The following is a 20,491-nucleotide window of genomic DNA, read 5'->3' as shown; positions in this document are numbered from 1 at the left end:
AAATTCATTTCCCTACATTTTCAAATATTCTGAAGTATTCCAAAGATCCCCTTCTTACAAAAGCAATTCTTTTTGAAAAATCCTTTTAGGCAGTTTATCATCAATCTCATTTAAAAACTTACTTTTGAGAAGGATATTTCATGACAACTTCTTGAAATATGAGCATCATATTTATATGAGCTCCTGAATTTTTCCAAATCAGGCTGGGGGTGTCATGGGGAGGGAAGTGGGTTGGCCATACTGGCCCAAATTTCCAGAATATGATTTCCCTTTCTAAGAGTCTCAAGAAATGTGGGAAAAGATTCCAGGACACTGGCTAACCCCTCTCATCTCCTAGTACCAACGAGCTAGGTACACAATTCCTACTAGCCTCCCTCTGACTTGTGGCTCTCCAGCTAGGCTAACCTCCACACTTTTCCCAGCCACACCAGATCTGCTCCCACTTCAGTCTGTGCCTCAGCATCTTAGCCCTCACTTCTGGAGCCTGGAACATGCCTCCTCCATAGAGCACAGGAACAGCTTTCACCTGTGTCAGGCCTTTCCTCAAATGTTCGATTTTCCATGAGACCTTCCTGGGCCTGAAAATTAACCCTCCCCCAACTTCCTATTATCCTATTTCCCTGTCTCAGTTTTTTCCACATCACTTACCACTACACTATATATTTTACCTAAGATTTTATTTATCTGTCTAGAAATGAGCTCCAAGGAGACAGGAAATTCTTGGTCTGTTTTGCTCCAAGCACACAACAGTGTAGTAGGGTCTCAATATCTGTCAAATAAATGAATGCATGAATGAATGAATAAGTGAACGAAAGCACATGGTCCCTTCTCTCTCCTCAGTGTCAAAATTCTAAAATGCTTGTCAACTACAGAAAAGGTGTGATACTCTTTCTTTTCTAGTGAATCACCACCATGACCAGTGTATTCCTTGGTGTTAAATGTCGAAGAAAGGATTGCGTGGCATTTTTCCAGAAACATGCCACTTCTAAATCTTTTTTTCTAGTGTCCTCTACTGATGTCAACATCTGATGTAACAGAAAAGAACACACGAATTCCAGGTGGAGCACTCTCAAAGCTGCTACACTAACTAGTAAAACACACAAAAACAACAATGAATGAGAGAACGCATTTGTGCTCTTATCAAAATGGACAAACTCCGTAAGGCCAGAGCTGCACATATTAGAAAAACGAAGGTGAAGATACAGAAAGGATGACACAAAAAAAATTTCTAATGTCGCAAGTCATTAAATTCTAAAAGAGAAAGACTACGTAAGTAAAGATTATCTGCCCTGCACACAACACTGGGAATCAAAACTGCCTATAACACTGGCTAAGAAGCCGTGCACAGGTCCTGGCCCCTTCCTCAATTTCTTGCCAGTTAAGTTGCAATACTTACCTTTCTTACAGAGAGAGTAGGCGTGCTTAAGTGCTTTGACTTTCAGGGAAAGGAAGTATTAAAAAAGAGAAAGAAAGAAAGAAAAAAGTGGTATATAAATGCAAAGCAACGTTATTGCTTCCCAAACACGGTCAGACAACCTGCTTCTTGCACACCCCCGTCCCTGGTCGCCTGATTTACTGGTTCGGCCACAAAACTGAAATCTTCAGAGTGCTTCGTGGGAAAGTGCTGACACTTAAGGCCAATGCCCATTTATTCCAACCTGATGGGAACATTAGGCTCCCACAGCTGCCACGGGCTCTACTTTGCCCGACCTCGGTCCCGGGTCCCGATCATGGCCCCACCTCGCCTGGGGCCTGGTCCAGACCCAGTCCTCTGGCCGTGGAAGGAGGCTGCCCAGGGCAGATGCTCGGTGAGGAAGGCCAGGGCGAACCTCCCAGGGGCCAGGTGTGGGGAGGAGGGCCGGCGGGAGCAGCTGTCTGGCCGCAGCAGCTGTTCCCCGGGCACCCCGAGGCTGGGCGAGCGGGCGGGCGGCCCCGAGAAGCAGGTAGCCGATGGCGAGCCCTCCGGCCCCGAGCAAGCCGGCCTGACACTGCCCACCCGCCACCCTCCTCGCTTCCCCGGCACCCCCGCGATGCCCACGGCCCGGGAGGAGGGGGCGCCCGGGCGCCGCGGCCGAGACGCGCCCGGGCCCGGCGTGGCCCCCGCCGGGGAGGAGGCTCCCTCCGGCCCCGCACCTGACCTGTCCCCTCGCCTGACGCCCGACCGGCCGCGGCCGCAGCCGGGGCGGCCTGTGGGTGCCCATGCGGCGGGGCCGGGGCCGCCCAGGGCGAGGGGGACGCGAGCGCGGGCGGCAGGCCTTGGCGGCCCGGCGGGGGCGGCGGAGCCGGGGCGCGGAGCCGGGCCGGGCGGGGGAGCGAGACGGAGCGACTGGTTACCTGCGGTCCGGGACAGGGAGTCTCTCAGAACCCAAGTCAGTCCTCAGCCTCAACAACACAAGATGGCCGACACGTCGCCACGCGCGTCACGTGACAGCGCGCGCGTCCGCCACGCCCCCTGCTCCGCCCCCGCCACGCCCCGCCTCTCTCCCTGCTCCTTCAGCCTCCCACGACATCCTTCCTTTCCGCTGCTCCCGCCCCTTTTCCCGGGACACGCCCCCTCCCGAGCCCCGGATGTCAGGCTGGAGGAGGCGGGGTGGCGGCAGGGCGCAGGCGCGTGAGGGTGGCGGGGCCGGGGACCCTGGTCTGTCCTTGGGTTGAGTCGAGTTGGTGTCCAGAGTTGGACCCGGGCCGAGGCACCCTGTGACTCACCGTCCTAGGCGCCCAATCCAGAGTCCGTTCGCGGTTCAAAAAAATTGCATCATGGACGAGCTGATTTTCCAAACTAGAACTTTTCCACAGCTTTCCGTCCAGCATTTCCTGCCCATTTGCCATGCTAGAGAAAATGGGGAAGCGACAGATGCTCAAGTTCAAAGCAGTTTCTCTACTTGTTAACGGTTCTGGTAGAACTGGGAATTCATTCTAGAGTCTTTGGAATGTGACAGCTGGGAAGGACTTAAGAGCTCTGACCCCCTCCTAGTGCATCCGGGGCTGTAACACGTTTGCCTAAAAATCTCCCATTTGGGGTTTGCCAGATAAAGTACAGGACGCCCAGCAATACAGGGGACATACACTAAAAAATTATTCGTTGTTTTTCTGAAGTTCTAATTTTAGCTGGGCGTCCTGTATCTTTATTTGCTGAATCTGGCAACTCTACTCTTCTCAGGTCATCCCCTTCTTTCCTTGTGCCTCAATATCTCCTTTTTCTTTTCACAGGATCCTTCCCATCAGCTTTTAATAGTATTCAAATGTCTTCCATCTTAAAATTTATTTATTTATATTTTTTTTGGTGAGGAAGATTGGCCCTGAGCTAACATCTGTGCCGATCTTGCTCTATTTTGCATATGGGATGCTGCCACAGCACAGCTTGATAAGCAGTTTGCCTAGGATCAGACCATGAACCCTGGGGCTCTGAAGCAGAGTGCGTGAACCCAATGAATACACCCGCAACCTGGCTGGCCCCTTAAAATTTAACTTTAAAAACTACAGTTACCCCTCCAACTACCTCCCTACTGTTTATTCCTTTTCAAAGCCAAACTACACAGGAAAGCTATTTATACACTCTTTCCCAATTCCCACACCTGGGCGAGTAATCATTAACTATTCTAGTGTGGCTACTCCCATCCACCTATTGCTTATCCTAAGGACACCTCAACCTACAAGTTGATGACTGGAGTTTTTCAGCCCTTATCTTGGCTTAGCACTTCCCCGTCTTCAACATGATTGACCACTCCCTATTTTCTGAAATACTTTTTTCCTTGGGCTTTATGCCCTTGCTCCGAGTGTGGTCTGTGGACCAGCAGCATCAGCATCATTTGGAAGCTTGTCAGCAATGCAGAATCTCAAATGAGCCCTTCACGTTCTGCCGAACTCTCGACCTTCTATCGTCCATATTGTTCCTCTCCCCTTCCTCTTTCTCCCCTGAACTTAATGCTCCAGATGTGTTATTCTGGAGGGTCCTTAAATATGCCATTCTGGGGGCTGGCCCCATGGCCAAGTGGTTAAGTCTGCGCACTCCGCTTCAGCAGCCCAGGGTTTAGCCAGTTTGGATCCTGGGTGTGGACATGGCACTGCTCATCAGGCCATGTTGAGGAGCCATCCCACATGCCGCAACTAGAAGGACCCACAACTAAAAAAAATATGTACAACTATCTACTGGGGGGATTTGGGGAGAAAAAGCAGGAAAAAAAAAAGATTGACAACAGTTGTTAGCTCAGGTGCCAATCTAAAAATATATATATATATATGCCATTCTGTTTAAACCCTTGCCCATTCGGTTCCCTCTCGTTACAATGCCATTTCCAACACTTATCCCAATTCTCACCAACCTGCATAACTCTTACTCATCTTTAAAAGCATAAATCATACGTTACTGCCTCTGTGAAGCTTTCTTTAACCCTCTCCCGTAGACAGAAGAACTCACCCCTTGAACTGTCACTTTTAAGAAAAGTAATCCTAATGCTTGTCTTGTGCTACCCACCATTAGCACTTTACTTGCATTCTCTCTTATAACCCTGGCCATAATGCTACAGAGTAGGACAGAAAGCCAGCCAGTCACCAGAGAAAAGCACTTACATTCTCCACATGTCAGCCAGGACTTCCTAGCCCAGGCTGGCTGATGGCAGAGCCCATGTCCCTAACCAGCTTGGCATGCCACCTCTCTGATGTTATGCTACCTGTATATACCTGTGCCTGTAATTATATGTGTATAATTAAGGTATAATTCACATACAGTAACATTTAGCATTTTTAATGTGCAGTTCTGCAACTTTTGACAAATGCACACAGGTTGTGTGTAACTCGCACTAAAATCAAGGTATGGAACAATCCCATCACCCACAGAAGTTCCCCCAGTGACCCTTTGTCATTAGCCCTAACCCCGCCAGCCAGCCCGACACCACTGTTCTGTTTTCTGTCCTTATAGGATAGCACTTCTTTTTCATTGCTGAGTAGTATTTCCTTGTATGTGTGCACTATATTTGTTTATCCATTCTCCAGGTGAAGAACATCTGGGTTGTTTCCAATTTGGAGAGATTATTAATAAAGCTGCTATAAATATTCACATGCAGATATTTGTGTGAACATAGATTTTTGTTTCACTTGGGTAAATATCTAGGAATGGGATTGGTGGTTACTGGTGTTTGTAGAAATGCCAAACTATTTTTCAGAGTGTCTTAGCTGTATTTTTAGCTGTAAACTGTAAGCTTCCAGAGAACAGGAACCGACTCTGAGGGATGATGATGATGCTGACGAAAGCCAACAAAATCCCGTGCTTTTAACCATTACATATACTGTGTTATTCAACTTTGCATCCTCAGCAGCTGGCACTGTCTTAGCACACAGTAGACACTCAATAAATACCTATAGAATCAAATAAATTCTTGACTGCTCCCCAGAAAGGGTGCTTTCCTCTTCCCATTTTACTCACTCTGTCTCTCCAATGTTTCATTAAATCGTGGTTTTAAAATTGCGACAGTAGACTGATGCCTGCCCTACTTAGAGATAATAACAAAGTTTCAGCTTTGTTGCATCATTGATAGAAATAAGGAAGTTGAGAATAACAGATCAATGGGGGGAGAGAGAGTAAGGAGTTCAGCCCGAAATGAGTTTAACGTGTAATGAATGTAGGTTGATCAACTGTGACAGATTGTATTTTTCTAAAGATGGCAGCAACAATAGCTTCCATCCAAGATACTGCTCTAGAACCTTGCCACTGCCCTTTCCAGAGGTAGAGTCTAATGCCCCTCTGCTCAGACCCTTGTAGCCCATAGAATGGGGTGGAAGTGAAACGAAGTGACTGCCAATGCTAGATCATAAAGGTGATAGAGTTTCTACCTTGTTTCCTCAAACAGTCTCTTTTGAAGCAAGAGCTGCCATATAGTAAGTCCAAATGCCCTGAGACAGCTATTCTGTTAGGAAGCCCAGACCACAAGGAGAGGCCCATGTAGTTGCCCCCTTCAACAGCCCCAGCTGAAGTCCCAGCGTCAACAACCAGACATTTGAGTGAAAAATGCCACCAGATGATTCTACCCCAGTTGTTGAGTCACCCCCAGGCGACTTGGGTCCAAATCCAAGACATCATGAAGCAAGGACAAGCATCCTCACTGTGTCTTGTCTGAATTCCTGACCCATCAATTCCATGAGCATAATAAAATGGTTGTTGTAAGCCACTAAGTTTTGCAGTTATTTGTTACAGTGCAATAGTGACTGGAACACCGTTGTTATGGAGCAAATTATGTTCCCTGAAAAGATATGTTGGCATCCTTACCTCAGAATGTACCCCAGAATGTGACCTTATTTGGAGACAGTGTCTTTAAGAGGTAATTGAGCTAAAATGAGGTCATTAGGGTGGGCCATAATTCAATACGACTGGTGTCCTTATGAAAAGGAGAAATGTAGACACAGTCATGCACAGAGGGAGAACTCCATGTAAAGATGAAGGCAGAGAAACACGTCATGCTTCTACAAACCAAGGAGCACCAAAGATTGCCAGCAGACCACCAGAAGCTAAGAGAGGCATAGGACAGATTCCTCCCCACAGCCCTCTGGAGAAACCAACCCTGCTGACACATTAATCTTGGGCTTCTATCCTCCAGATAGTCCTGCACTATCTGGGGGACAGACAAAAATAGAAGAAATAAAAAAGCAATAAAAAAGAAGAAAGTACTGAAACATGAAACTGTATGTCTGAATCTCAAAAGCAGGTCCTCTTGTCCCAAGAGGACAAGGTGTAGCTGGTGGACAGAGAGCAGTTACGAGTAGGACCAGGCTTGAAGCAGGAGCCAGTCTCAGAACAGAGGGAGTGAGAGATTGACTGGCAATGCCAAATCTGCAGTGTTGTCCGGTAGTCTAGGGCTGGGGAAATGGCCACGGAATTGGTGACTGGAAGTGTCTCCAGATGCAGACGTTTGAATGTGGATAAAAAGGGAGGACGGATTCGTTAGTGGAGAGGGCAGTGGCCACTCAGATTGGGGAGAGTAATGGAGAGTGTTGGGCACACAACTGAAAACCAAATAAAAAAACACGGGGAAGAAGAAAGTGTGGGAAGACACGGAGCCAGAGAGCTGAGCAGACATTGACGAAGGCTGCTCAGATGATAACTATGGAAACAGATCCATTTTTATGTTTAAAAACATTTTTTATTATAAAAGTACTTGCATATTTTAAGTGCTTTTCTCATTTCCAACCTCCGGGTGGATACCAAGAAAACTAAATCATAAAAACTCTCTTGGAATACAATAAATGTATCTTTTCACGTAAACGCCCCACAGTGCATCCCAAAATGTTATTCGTTTTCTCTCAAGTTTTTTTGCAGATTTAGGATTTCATATTTCAGCTGTCTCAGAGAGTTCCCACATAAAAAAGCAATAAAAAAGTGTTCAACTGCTCTTCTCACTCTCTTTGTAGTCAGAGAATCCTCTCTCTTTTTTGTCAACTGTTGTTAACAGTAGTGGTAGTAAAGCAAGACATGTTTATGGTTTTAAAATTTTTAGAGTTTGAAAACATATAAAGGAAAAAGTTTAGTTCCCCCCCTAGACTTACCCAGGACCCTCAGTTTCTCCTCCCCTCAGATAACCCACTCTTGACAGTTTCTTGTGTAGTTTTCTCCAATATATCGCATGCATAAACAAGTATGACGTGCTTCTTCCTTCCCAGCATCACCAAATGCTGAGGATACAGGGGCTGCCCCCAAACCCGCTCAGCCACTGACCTTATGCAGCTTAGACTACATCGGCAGAGACACAGCGTTATCTCTTTCATGTAAAACAAAACAAAACACCTGAGCCTTACTATGCATGCGGCTCTGCGCCTGACCTTTTTCCAAGAAACAATATGCCTTTCAGTCCTCCACAGTTTTTTCAATGGCTGCCTAGCAGTGTCCATTTGCATGTCTGTACTGTAATATGCTTGATGGATGCTCTGCTGATAAATATCCTGATTGTTTGCGGTATTTTTGCTATTACAAACGAGGCGGTGATGAGTATCCCTTTAAACATACCCTTGTTCGTGTTTATATTTACCTATGGGGTAAATTCCCGGCAGTAAAATCCTGGGTCAAAGCTCATAAGCATCTCTGCAGTGGACATCTGCCTCTCTCACCACTGTTCTGCATCTGAAATACTTTCCCACGTTTGGGAAAAATAAGAATCTTGGTGAGAGGCAGAGTTGCTTCCCTTTACAGAAAACAAACAGTCCAGACACCATGCCTTCCCACCCCCAGCACGTGGGCACGTGACTGTGCTGAGCCTCAGACTCTGGCTCTGGAGCAAGGACCTGAAGAAGCAGGGCATCCCAAAGTTCTGGTCAGCCAGGGCAGTGGCACCATGCCTGGCTGGTTCCCATGGTGTGTTTTTGGCTGCCATCCCAGCCGCCTGGCCTCCTGCCTATTTTCTTAGCCTGGCCCCCCAAGCTGCTGGTGATTCTGTGAGCTCCTCAATGTCTTTTCGATCAATTCCTCTTCTGCTTAAATCAGTCCAACTTAGATTCAGTTATTAGCAATTAAGGGCCTGACTGATTCTGTAGTAGCCAGCCTCCAAGATGGCGCCCAATGATTCTCATCAGTTGGGTTGACCTGTGTAACCAGTAGGATGTTGAGGAAATGACAGAGTCTGATTTCTGAAGCCAGGTCTTAAAACGCATTGTGGCTTACATCTGCTCTCTTGTGTCATTTACTTTGAGGGAGATCAGCTGCCACATTGTGAGGATGCTCAAGCAGCCCAGTGGAGAGGCTCATACAGCAAGTGACGGAGGCCTCCAGCCAACAGCCAGAACCAACCTGTGAACCGCATGAATGAGGCACCTTGGAAGCAGACCTCACAGCCCCAGCCAAGCCTTCAGGTGACCAGAGCCCCAACTGGAATTTTGACTGCAGCCTCATGAGACACTCTGAACTAGAACCACCCAGCTAAACTGCTTCTGGAATCCTGACCCTCAGAAGCTGTGAAATAGTAAATGTTAATTATTGTTTTAAGCCACTAGGTTATGGGATGACTTATTAAAGCAAAAATAAATAGCTAACTCAGCCATAAAAAAGAATGAAATCTCTCCGTTTGAGACAACATAGATCGACCTAGAGAGTATTATACTAAGTAAAATAATTCAGACAGAGACAGACAAATACCACATGACTTCACTTATATGTGGAATCTAAAAAGCAAAACAAATGAACAAACAAGACAAAACAGAAACAAACTCATAGATACAAAGAACAAACTGGTGGTCACCAGAAGGGAGCAGGGGTAGAGGGATAGGCGAAATGGGTGAAGGGGATTGAGAGGTACAAACTTCCAGTTATAAAATAAATAAGTTATGCAGATGTAATGTACAACATAGGGATTATAGTCAATAATATCATAATAACTTTGAGTGGTGACACATGGTTACTAGACTTGTCACAGTGATCATTTCATAATGTATATAATGTCAAATCACTATGTTGTATGCCCGAAACTAACATAATATTGTATGTCAACTATACTCCAATTAAAACAAAACAAAACAAAAATAACTAATACAGATACAATTTTTAATTTTAACAGTCTACCAAATTGCCCTTCAAAAAGACAACAGCAACATGCGTTCCCACCAACACAACATGGCAGAAGTGATTGGTTTCGGAAAGGAAAGGAGGGGAGCAGGAAACCGACTCTTGATAAAGCCTCATCCTCAGTACCTCCCTAAATTACAGAACCCTAGGCTGGCTCCCTAGGACCCCACCACCACCGCAGGACCCGGAGGGTAGTTACAGAAACATTGTTCTAGTACAGGCAGGCTGCTGGACAGGGACATGACCAGAATCTGGCCTGGTAGAGAGGCAGGGTCAACAAGGAGAAATCTGAGCAGGGACAAGGCCACAGATGTCAGGTCACATGATTGCCAGCTGCAGGGGGTGTGGCAGGTGAGCAGGCAGATTGGCAGAAATCTACCCAGGCTGGTTGGGAAAGGGGCCTCAAAAGAACAGAGAAGCTGAGTGACTGGGCATCTGCACTTGGGGCCAAGGCAACAGCCAGAGCTGAGCGTTTCTGGGCCACTCTGGCTTGGGATCCCTTGCACGTGACTTTAGAGACCCAGGGCTCAGGAGATGACAGAACTGCAGTAGTGGAGGGTGGAAAATAGGAGGGGACAGTTATGTCCCAGGCACTAACTATAAGCCAGGTGTGTAGTCTGCCAGGTAGACAATCATTGTGCCCATTTTACAGGTAAGGAAACTGAGGCTCAGTGAGGCTAAGTTATCAGCTAGTGTCTGACTCCAAATGCCATTACATCACACAGCCTCCAGGGCAGAGGCAGACCTGATCTGTTCTGTTTGTTTTCCCTATTGCTCAGTCAAAGGAGGGTTGGAGAATAGACTCATCACTTTTCCAGTAAGAAGGATGGCCCCACAATCTCTGCTGTCCTCACTTTCAGAGCTGTCCCCTCAGGCCAGGCTCCCATGTCAGGATGCTTAGAAGGTCCTTGAGTCAGTGGCAGTGGTCCTCTCTTGCCCATCTCTGTCTGCTCCAACAAACTTGGTACGTCCTTGTGAAACAGACATGCAAGGGGCGCCTGTCACATGCTGGGCAGCATTCTAGGCCCTCGGCAGTAGGCTAGGGGCAGAGTTTCTGCCCTTCAAAGAGTTCATAGTCCAAAGGAGGAGGATGAGAAATGGAGAGAAAGATACTGCATAATGCCATAGGATTCCAGTAGAGAAAAACTCAGGGTGAAATAGGAACCCTGAGAAGCAGGACCTCACATAGCCTGGGAGCATCAGGAGAGCTCCCAGAAGATAATCTCTGAGCTGAGTCATAAACAACGGGAAGAGTAGTTTGCCACGGGAAGGGAGGGAGGGAATGCCAGGCAGAGGAAGCAGCGTGTGCAAAAGCCTGGAGGAGTGGCGCTTTCTAGGAGCTGCTAGGGACCGTGTATTCATGGAGTGTGCAGTTTGGAAGCATAGAGGGGAGAGGAGGGGGAAGAGATGGGGCAGGAGAGGTGAGCAGGGACCAGATCCTGAAAATGAGGAGCCAAAAATTGAAGGGGAGGTGTTAGGAACAGTGCGCAGTTTATAAAGATTATTCTAGCTGCAGAGTGGACAATCGGGGTAAACTGAGAGAGGGAAACCACTTAGGGGGTCACTGTAGAGACCCAAGAAAACCAATGAAGGCCAAGGCCATGGAGATGAGGACTGTAGGGGAGAGGTGCAAAGGGAACCTCTACGGGACTTCATGACCAAGAGGAGCAAAGAAGTCCTGTCTCTGGTCTTTGTAGTTATGAGACCCGATATTTGTCCTTCTTTGTCTGAGGTCCTTTTGTGTTACATTTTCTATCATTTGCAATCAAGAGTTGTTAGCTCTTCCACTGGCCTAGCTGTGCAGAGAGGCGAAAGGATATTTGAAGTAATTACGCTGTTGTCTCCACTCCTTCCTTCTTCTTTCTTTTTTTTAACTAGTAGACTTTTATAGAGCAGTTTTAGGTTTCAGAAAAACTTAGCAGAAAGTGTAGAGTTTCCCTATACCTCTCTCACCATTCCCCCTCCGGATTCCCCTATTATTAATATCTTGCCTTAGTGGGGTATATTAGTCACAACTGATGCGCCCATATTGATAACATTATTAACTAAAGGCCATAGTTCACATTAGGGTCCAGTCTTGTGTTGTACTTTCTATAGGTTTTGACAAATGTGTTATGACCATTATAGTATCATACAGAATAAGTTCCACTGCTCTAAAAGTCCCCTGCGCTCCACCTATTCATCCCTCCTTCCCTTCTACCCATGACAACCTCTGATCTTTTCATTGTCTTTATAGTTGCCTTTTCGAGAATGTCACATAGTTGCGATCATACAGTATGTTACCTTTCCAGATTGGCTTTTTTCACTTAGCAACATGCAGTTGTTTCCTCCATGTCTTTTTGTGACTCAATAGCTCATTATATTTTATTGCTCAATAATATTTCTTTTCATTGCAGAATTAACATTTCATTGTGTGGATGTACCACAGTTTGTTTATCCAGTCACCTGTTGAACACCTTGGTTGCTTCCAATTTGGGGCAATTATGAATAAAGCTGCTATACACATTCACGCACAGGTTTTCGTGTGGACAAAGCTCCTTTGCTCAGTTGGATAAGTACCAAGAAACATGACTGCTGGATCGTATGGTGAGAGCGTCTCCATTCCTTTTTCAAGTCCACTTCCTGTGGTGAGGAGGTTTGGAGGGTGACCCTACCTGGAAAAATGATGCCCGAGAATCACAGATCTAGGGTTCGTGCAGAAACAGAAATGATCTTCCCAGGGGAGCTAAGGGTGTTCTCTTAGGAGAGGGGTCCTTACCAGGGTCCCTCAAATACCCTGGAATTGTACACGGGAGGGAGGGGTTGTTGGCTTTCATCAGAGTTTCAAGGGGTCTAGGAAGCAAGAGAAATTAACCTACAGATTTTACTTGCAGCTGAAAGAATTCTCAGCGACGGAAAGGGGAAGAGAAGCTGACACACAACCTCTAGTTACCCTCTAGGTACCACTTCTAACTCCACTTCGGGGACTTGGTGTCAAATGGGACCCTGGGCTGGATGTGGCCCCCACAGAAAATACTTGTGTCTCTCCCCCAATTCAAAAAACACTAGAAGCACACTGATGTGATGGCCAAGTCCATTTGCTCTGTTTATTTAAAAAGAAACAGCTGTAAGGTAGAAATGCAGATATTTTCTTTATTGTAAAGACAGCAGTTACAAAAGAGAAGTAATAAATATGATGTTAGGAATTACTTTTCAAAATACAACCAACCGCTGCATTCGTGAGCAATCCCAAGAACTCACAACATAGAAAAATCTGTGCTGGCAGTAGGAACACCTTCACCCCAACGCCTAGGACCAGATGGTGGAAACTGGCTAGATGATGAGGACGGTCATGACTCGGGGGGATTTTGAAAGGCTCTGGGTTTGTCCCTTGGGAGTGTCAGGGGTCTACTGTAATATAATTTGCATAGAATCATGTAGAACAGAAATTCTTCTACTCATTAATATTACTTCTAAGTATTCTTTCATTCTTACAGTTAAGTAGCACAGTCTTTAAGAGTAGAAAAAAAAGGCTGAAAAGGGAAGAAATGAATGGAGGGGGATAAAGAGGGTGGAGGATATGGGGGTTGCTAAGAGGACAGGAGAAAGTGATGGGAAAAACAGAACTTCCTATCTTTTCTCTATTGCGTGTCATCTCAGTGGCATGCCACGCCCACTGTTGGAGAGGGGGCAGTGGTCCAGCCTGGCTCTCCTTAAACCTCACCATCATCAAAGGACAGAAGAAGATGCAAAAGCAACTGACAGAATCAGGCTCAGCCTGAGAACCAGGAAGCTGAATGAGAAACAAAGAGGAGGCGGACATGCCGGAGAGAGGTGCAGAGAATAATTACCCAAGGACACGGCAGCATTTAGCATCATAGCCCTCCAGGGACTATCTCCTCTGAGGACCACCAAAGAAGGAAGTATCTGTACAAATTAACCCAGCAGGCCACTCTTCAACATGGAATGGTAAAGGGCCAAGGCACAAGTAGAGGGTGCCAAGTAGAGGCACGTTCTGGCTACAGAGAAGGACAGAGGCAGGTGGGCAGGAGAGAGAGGCGAGGGGGCTGTTGGCTCATCCTAGGAGCGCCAGGAAGGGGCCTCCACACTGGGATGAGAGGCATCTCCTGTCACCCCTATGAGGCTAAGGAGTTTGCATTGGGCAGTGGGTGCGGAGGCTGGTTAGGGTGACGGGTCAGCAGGAGTGAGGATGCCTGGCCAGCTCTCGCAGCTGGGGCATCCGTGAGGCACAGCGGTGGACGGAGGTCAAGGTTGCCTGACTATGCACTGAAAGCAGCCTTGAGTTCTCGGAAGGCCGCCTGGCGGAGCCTCCTCTTCTCTTCCTCCTGCTTCCTCTCATCTTGTTCGGCTTTTAGCTCAGCTTCAAACTTACTGGCAGAGGACAAGGCTTGGACCTGCAGGGGAACAGCAAAAACCGACCAATAGAGTGAGAGAGGGGAAGAGAAACTTGGAGATGGAGCAGCCCATCAAACAGAACTCGGTTTTCTTGAGCTGTGTGAAATGGACACCTAGTCCTGCTGGGGACAGGACGCCCCAGCAAACACTCCTTCCTTTGGTCTTCCAAAGTTTGCCTTCTGTTACCCAGGACACCATCGCTTTCTTTGCTGCTGTGCTACAAGTGGTCCTAGCTGCTGGGGTGGGTCCTTCCACTTCACTTCTGTTCCAGGATACTGTTTAACATCCCTGCCTAAATATCCATTTCTACTCTCTACCTTCAATTTCACAATAATATTGTTTAGTTTCAGGGAAAACATAAACAAAAACAAAATGAACTCCCTCCTGGGATTTTAATTGGGATCTCACCCATCTGCCCTTGGCAAAAGGATATCTTTACAATACACAGTTTTCCCTGAATGCCTCGGGTTTGGTGTTGGTTTGGTTGTTGGGTTTTTTTTTTTTTTTTTTTTTGGTGAGGAAGATTGGCCCTGAGTGAATATCTGTTGCCAATCTTCCTCGTTTTGCTTGAGGAAGATTGTGCCTGAGCTAACATCTATGCCAATCTTCCTCTATTTTGTATGTGGGATGCTGCCACAGTGTGGCTTGATGAACAGTGTCTGCGTCCAGGATCCAAACCTGAGAACCCTGGGCCACTGAAGTGGAGCACACAAACTTAACCACTACGCCATTGACCGGCCCCCGAATACCTCGGTTTTTATTCAATACTGCTTTTATGTTACCTGCTAAAACTTTTTAACCTCTCTAAATCAATCATTCTAAACTTACTTCCAAATATTACATGTGTTTGTTGGTGTTGTGCATGGGATTTGGTGCCTTTTCTTTTTTAAACCTAATTTATCTTCAATAAGACTGTATCAGACAAATCCATCTTAAAATCCTCTAATCTAGAACAGATTCTCTTTTTCTGTCCGTGTCTCATCAATTTGGTAAAATTTCCAAACACATTGGGCGTGTACATTATTTTAATAGAGACTGCTGAATTGCTCTCCAAAGCAGCTGTTTGAATTTACACCCCCACCGTCACAGAATGCAAGTATTCATTTCCACACGACCTTGCCAACGCTTATCACTAACTTCTTTCCTGTTTGCCCATCTGATAGACAAAAAAATTGGCACTTTCCTTTATTTCCTCTTTGGTGAATTACCCATTTGTATCCTTTGCCCGTTTTTGTATTCAGCTGGTTTTTTTCCCTTTAATTTGCAATTCTTTATATAATTTAGGTCTTAGCCCCTTGTTATACATTTTTCAGTTACTTTCAGCCAGTTCTTTGCTTTCTTTTAACTTTAAGGTATCTTGGGCCATACAAATATTTAAAATTTGGATATAATCAAAGTTTTCAACCATTTCCTTTCTGGCTTTTGTATTTTATATCATGTTTAAGAAGGGCTTCTATACCACCAAGGTTGTAAACCCATTTTCCTGTATTTTCTTCTGATACATTTATGGTTTTATTTTCAAATTAAGCTCTTTTAACTCACCTGCAATTTATTTTAGTGAGGAAGTATAAAGTGAGACTTTACTTAATGTTCCTAAGTGGATAGCCAATTGTTGCAACACCTGTCATTGAAGAGCCCGTTATTTTCCGACTGATTTGAAAATGATCTTTTTCATATACTAAATTCCCACATGAAGGAGATCTGTTTTTATTGTTTCCTATCCTGTTCCACTACCTGATTTGTTTATTCCTGTAACCATACAACATTATTTAATATTATTGTTTTACAGGATGCCTTGATATTTATAAGGAAAGTAAATATTATTTTATCATGTTGAAGAAGCATATTGTTTTCTTATTTGTAGCTCTGCATTAGGGAAGAAGGGGATACAAGATATTGAGGGTCACAGAATAACCTCTTCCACACACGTCCGTTGCTAAGCCAACCCCTCACAAGGGCTGGAAAATCATTACTCCGATTGGGCTCTCTCTCCTGGAGCCCAGGGTGGGGTCAGTGCCTCCTAGATCTTTTGGACATGTGCCAGGGGAGCATCTCATAGGAAGAGAGAAGGGAGGAAAAGGATGCTTCATGGACACCCATCCACACAGACCACAGGAGCTATCTTCAGGAGATATGAGTTGAAACCCAAGAACTAGGGGACATTGACTAATAGTGGAAACATAATGGTGACTGGACTGTGGGGAAGGAAATAACCAGAGACACAAGGAAACCCTGGAGAAAATCTTATTTTGGAGGAGGAGCAATTTCAGGAAGAGAGTAAATCAGATGAGGCAAGAGCAAAGGTCTTGGGTGCAGCAAACGGGTGCGTGGAGATTTTTGAGAGTCCAGGTTCACTGTGGAGAGCAGACTGCAATCGGGTAAGAGGTGAATGGGAACTGAAGGGGAGGAGCCTACTGGGTGGGCACACGGATCCCCAGGAAAAAAGGCATCTTGTAGCTCCCAGGCAGCCGGGTGTGGCCACGTTATGTCCAACAGGACGTGAGCAGAAACTGTCCGCAACCAACACTGTGCTTTTCGAACAACAGGACATGCCTTTCTCTTGCCTGAAGTCACCTCAAACTTAACAGTAAAACTCAGTTTGTAACTTTTCCTCCTCAAACCATTTCCATTCTGGGGGTGGGGGTGGGGGTCCTGTCTTGATTTAAAAAAATACCATGTGGTTCGCTCACCACACAGCTTCACAAGCCTAGTGGCATCTCACTTCCCACCTCCCATCAAGTGGTCATAAATACCAAGAGTTCTACAGTTTGGGATTCATCTCCACCTCCTCCCCAGCCCCATTGGCACTACCTTCAATGAACCTACAGTTCTTCTCCAGACATCTACGGAAGGCTCCCTGAGTCCAGCCTCTCCCCAGGCAAGTCTGTTCCCGTAGTGCCCACTGCTGATCACGTCAAGGTCCCGCTCAAACACCTCTGAGGGCCTCGGGGCCTGCAGCTATGCTTTCCAAGCCTGGCTGTGCATTGGATCCACCAGCAGAGCTCGTTCAACTCCACATTTCCTGGGCGCCACCCCGGAGAAATCCCAGGTAGATCTGGGTGAGGCCTGGGAAGCTGGTCTGCAGACAATTCTGCTGGTCAGCAGGCTGGGGAAGGCCCGACTTGTAGGGGAGCCCAGACCTCCCTGTCCAATTGCATCCAGTGTGGGCAGGAGCCAGCCTCCGACACTCCTGACCTCCCCCATGCCTTGGAGCCTTTGCTCTTGCCGTTCCCACGCAGGCACGCCTTCCCTTCCTTGATTACAAGGTGAATCCCCATTCATCTCTGAACACCTGTCACAAATGTCAGCTCCTTTATGGCCCTCTCCCAAATTCAAGTGATGATGCCCTCCATTCGTCATTCACGCAAACGTTTACTGAGGGCCATTATACGCCAGGCACTGTAATTACGAAGATAATACACCCACTCTGCCTTTGAGTCTGGGTGAGGAGGCAGACATATAAACATGACAAGTTCACAAAGTTTTATTGGTATTCTTTTCATCTTTTCTCCTGGTTATAAAAATAAGGCACACATGTTATAAAACACTACAAAAATATAAAAAATACGTCCCTCAGACATAACTATTACTAATACTTTGGTATACAATTACCCAGGTTGTACTTAATATTTAGCAAAATGGGGTTTCAAACACACTGTTTTGCTTAATTCATTTGGACACCTGTCCACACATACAAGCAGCTACAGGATGTGCAAATGTGTGGGTACACCACAGCGGACTCCACTCCCTGGGGATGGAAGTTTCGATTGTTTCCGATTTTTCTCTATTACCAACAATGCTGTACAAAAATTCTTGTCTATACATCTATGTGCATTTGCATGTGTGTCTCTGAAGCATAAAATCCTAGAGGCAGAATTCCAGAGGCGAAAGATATGAAATGTGTTCAGCTAGCCCCAAACCACTTTCCAAAAAGTTGGGTCAATTTGTACTCTTACCACAAGTGTCCAAGAACACCTTGAACAAATAAATTATCAGACCACTTCCACTTGTAATAGAGGCATGCAGAAGAAGATGGACTTTCTAGGCAAGGATAATCATGGAAAACAGCCAAGAAGAGGCAACACTTTACGGTAGGTCCCAAAGAATGAGTAGAGTTCTCTAGAAGAGGCATTTGGATGGGGCATTGCAGGCAGAGGAAGCAACAGGTACTGAGGCCAGTTGTGAAAAGCTTGGCAGCACTTGAAGAAATGCACAGAGGGTAGATGAGGCTGGAGTGGGGATCAGAGCCAGACTCTATCAGGTCTGGAATGCCCAGATAAGACTTTCCTGGTGATTTCCTATGGACTTTGACAAGAGCACTTGGCACACTGCCCTGCAGGGGTGGACTGGAAACAGGGTCCTGCTAAGTTGGGGTCTCAATCCCAGGCCCCTGCCCAAGGCATCACAGGGGATGTGCAAGTATTGACTCAATCGATGAACCGAGAGGACCCATCCCACCAGAAGTCACCATTGCCTCCTCTCTACTTCCTCCCTGTCAAGGCTGAGAGTTTGTTTTCAAAGACTGGGGAGGACAGAAGTGTGGGCTACTACACGCTTGTCCAGGAGTTGTATCTCCTTGCTTAACGTGGTGCCTGGCCTTGTCAGAGCTGGGTCAAATCAGTGTCAAGTCACAAAGGAAGGAACCGACCACTTTCAGGATTGGACACACGATGCTGGCCTTGAGGCGCCATGAGCGGCTGGCCTGTCCCTGAAGCTGTCAGAGGACAGCAGCAGGAATCCAGGCATGAAGAGCCCACCACACTCATGGTTTACATTCTGGCAGAAAGACGGAATCTGCCTCCAAGCAGCATCCCAGAGAAGTGAGAAGAGAGTCCTGCTTAGGGGCCGAGCAGGCTGGGATATGTCACCAAGGACACTTTGCCTCTGGGTAAACTCCTAGAATAAGCCAAAACTCCCCAAGGGGCTGGCTCCTGCCTGGAGTGCAGGGAGTCGCAACAGCCCATGTTATGTACAGAGTGCTCATGGTGAGCTAGGCACTTGCTAAACACTATATATACATGAACTCAACTAATCCTCATGGCCATCCTCTCATCTCTCCCATTGTACACATGAGGAAACTGAGGCACAGACAGGAAACAGGGTCAGTAAGTGGAGGAGGCAGAAGCTGAACCCAGGCAGCCTTACCCGCTGCACTGCACTGCTGTGGTTGACAGGGAATTTGGAGGGCTCTCCTGATCTCTCTTCCTACAGAGGTGCTCTATGGAGATGAAAATGACAGCACCCAAGAAGGGGGAGGCTTTCGATGAATGCTCAGTGACTGGATGGACGCATGTATGAATGGAAGCACCTAGAAGGGCTCTGGGACTCTGTGCTGGAGATTCCTTCCCAACCCCCAACACCGTCAATGGAGCAAATACCAATTCAGGACAAGACACTGAGGCTCCCTCCTCTGGCCCCAATATGCACTCATTTGTGCACAGGCATTTAAGACGCAAACGTGGAGGGAGCTGCATAAGCGACTCAACTGTGCTTTGGGGTAGAGAGGAACTCTTCAGGAAAGCCTGGATTGAGAGGTCATCTGGGAGCACTGTACCAGCAAATCCTTCTGAATCTGAAACCAGGATCAAATGCATTAACCACTTGGTTGTGTTTCTGTCTTGTTTTCAATTTTCAGATTACACGAAGACCCACTCTCATTTGCCCGCAATCACACATGATATGTGCATCTTAAGCTCTTGCTGTTCTGCTTGTCCTGAGAGTGTTAATAGGTGAGTCACTGCCTGGGAGCTCCTGTCGGGCAGGACAGAGGGAGGGAGCGACTGTGCTGCACAGGAAGGAGGCACATACCTTGGCTTCAAAGAAGTCCTTGGCACCTTTGACGCCCTCCAGGGCAACATTGATCTCGGAGAGCTTCGCCAGCGCCATCAGCCCGCTGTCCTCCTGGAGCTCCCCCGCTGCGGCCTTGTGGAATATGAGCAAGAACTGCACAGAAAGACGGATTCGCTTCAGAGTCGACCTCCCGGAGAGATTTACAACAATCCCGCCTAGCCAAAGCTAAATTCATTACTGCCAAGCCTATAAAAAAAGGGTGTAAATGTGTGCGTGTGACCAATTATTTTTTCCCTTATCACACTGTCAAAAATGAAAACGTGCCCATTTTTCACAAGGAAATGGGCACGTTCCTATCTAGCTGATGAGAGTATAAATTGATTCAGACTTTTTGGAGGGCACTTTGGAACTATTTATCAAGAATAAAATGCTTTGACCCTCCCAAACATTAATTCCACTGCTGGGAATCTATCCCTCAGAGACATTTACACAGCAGTATAAGAAGCATTATCTGTAAAAGCAAAAAATTGCCAATTGTCCTATTTACAGCCGTGAAAGAAAAACTCCAACAGACTTGTATGTACTATTTTTTTAAACTAAATAATTTAATATTTCTGATTTTTTTCTATTTTGAGGAAGATTAGCCCAGAGCTAATATCTGCTGCCAATCCTCCTCTTTTTGCTGAGGAAGACTGGCCCTGAGCTAACATCCGTGCCCATCTTCCTCTACTTTATATGTGGGATGCCTGCCACAGCATGGCTTGC

At 46.5% G+C, this 20,491-nt stretch overlaps 2 protein-coding genes across 11 annotated transcripts in view; both read right to left on the bottom strand.

The window, feature by feature from the left end:
* GIGYF2 (GRB10 interacting GYF protein 2) overlaps positions 1 to 2,465 on the bottom strand; it is a 132,573-nt gene extending 130,108 nt beyond the window's left edge. For 4 of the 5 annotated variants that reach the window (XM_070618636.1, XM_070618637.1, XM_070618638.1 and 1 more), the window contains exon 1: positions 2,335 to 2,465. The gene's annotated coding sequence lies outside the window, so the exon portion shown is untranslated. Of the gene's footprint in view, positions 1 to 1,396; positions 1,436 to 2,334 lie in introns of all 5 variants that reach the window. The other variant, XM_070618635.1, reaches the window with a different exon arrangement.
* Positions 2,466 to 12,602: 10,137 nt separating this feature from the next.
* Positions 12,603 to 20,491, bottom strand: part of EFHD1 (EF-hand domain family member D1) — a 38,997-nt gene continuing 31,108 nt past the window's right edge. For all 6 annotated transcript variants that reach the window (XM_070618568.1, XM_070618567.1, XM_070618571.1 and 3 more), the window contains 2 exons: positions 19,745 to 19,879; positions 12,603 to 13,935 (listed from right to left, as the gene is read on the bottom strand). In XM_070618568.1, coding sequence (XP_070474669.1) covers positions 13,801 to 13,935; positions 19,745 to 19,879 — 270 coding nt within the window. In that variant the 3' untranslated portion in view covers positions 12,603 to 13,800. The remainder of the gene's footprint in view (positions 13,936 to 19,744; positions 19,880 to 20,491) is intronic.

This window comes from Equus przewalskii, chromosome 5 (genome assembly GCF_037783145.1).
Source record: "Equus przewalskii isolate Varuska chromosome 5, EquPr2, whole genome shotgun sequence".
NCBI lineage: Eukaryota > Metazoa > Chordata > Mammalia > Perissodactyla > Equidae > Equus > Equus przewalskii.
Note: the sequence above shows the minus strand (reverse complement) of the source record. Positions and strands in the feature narration are given on the sequence as shown.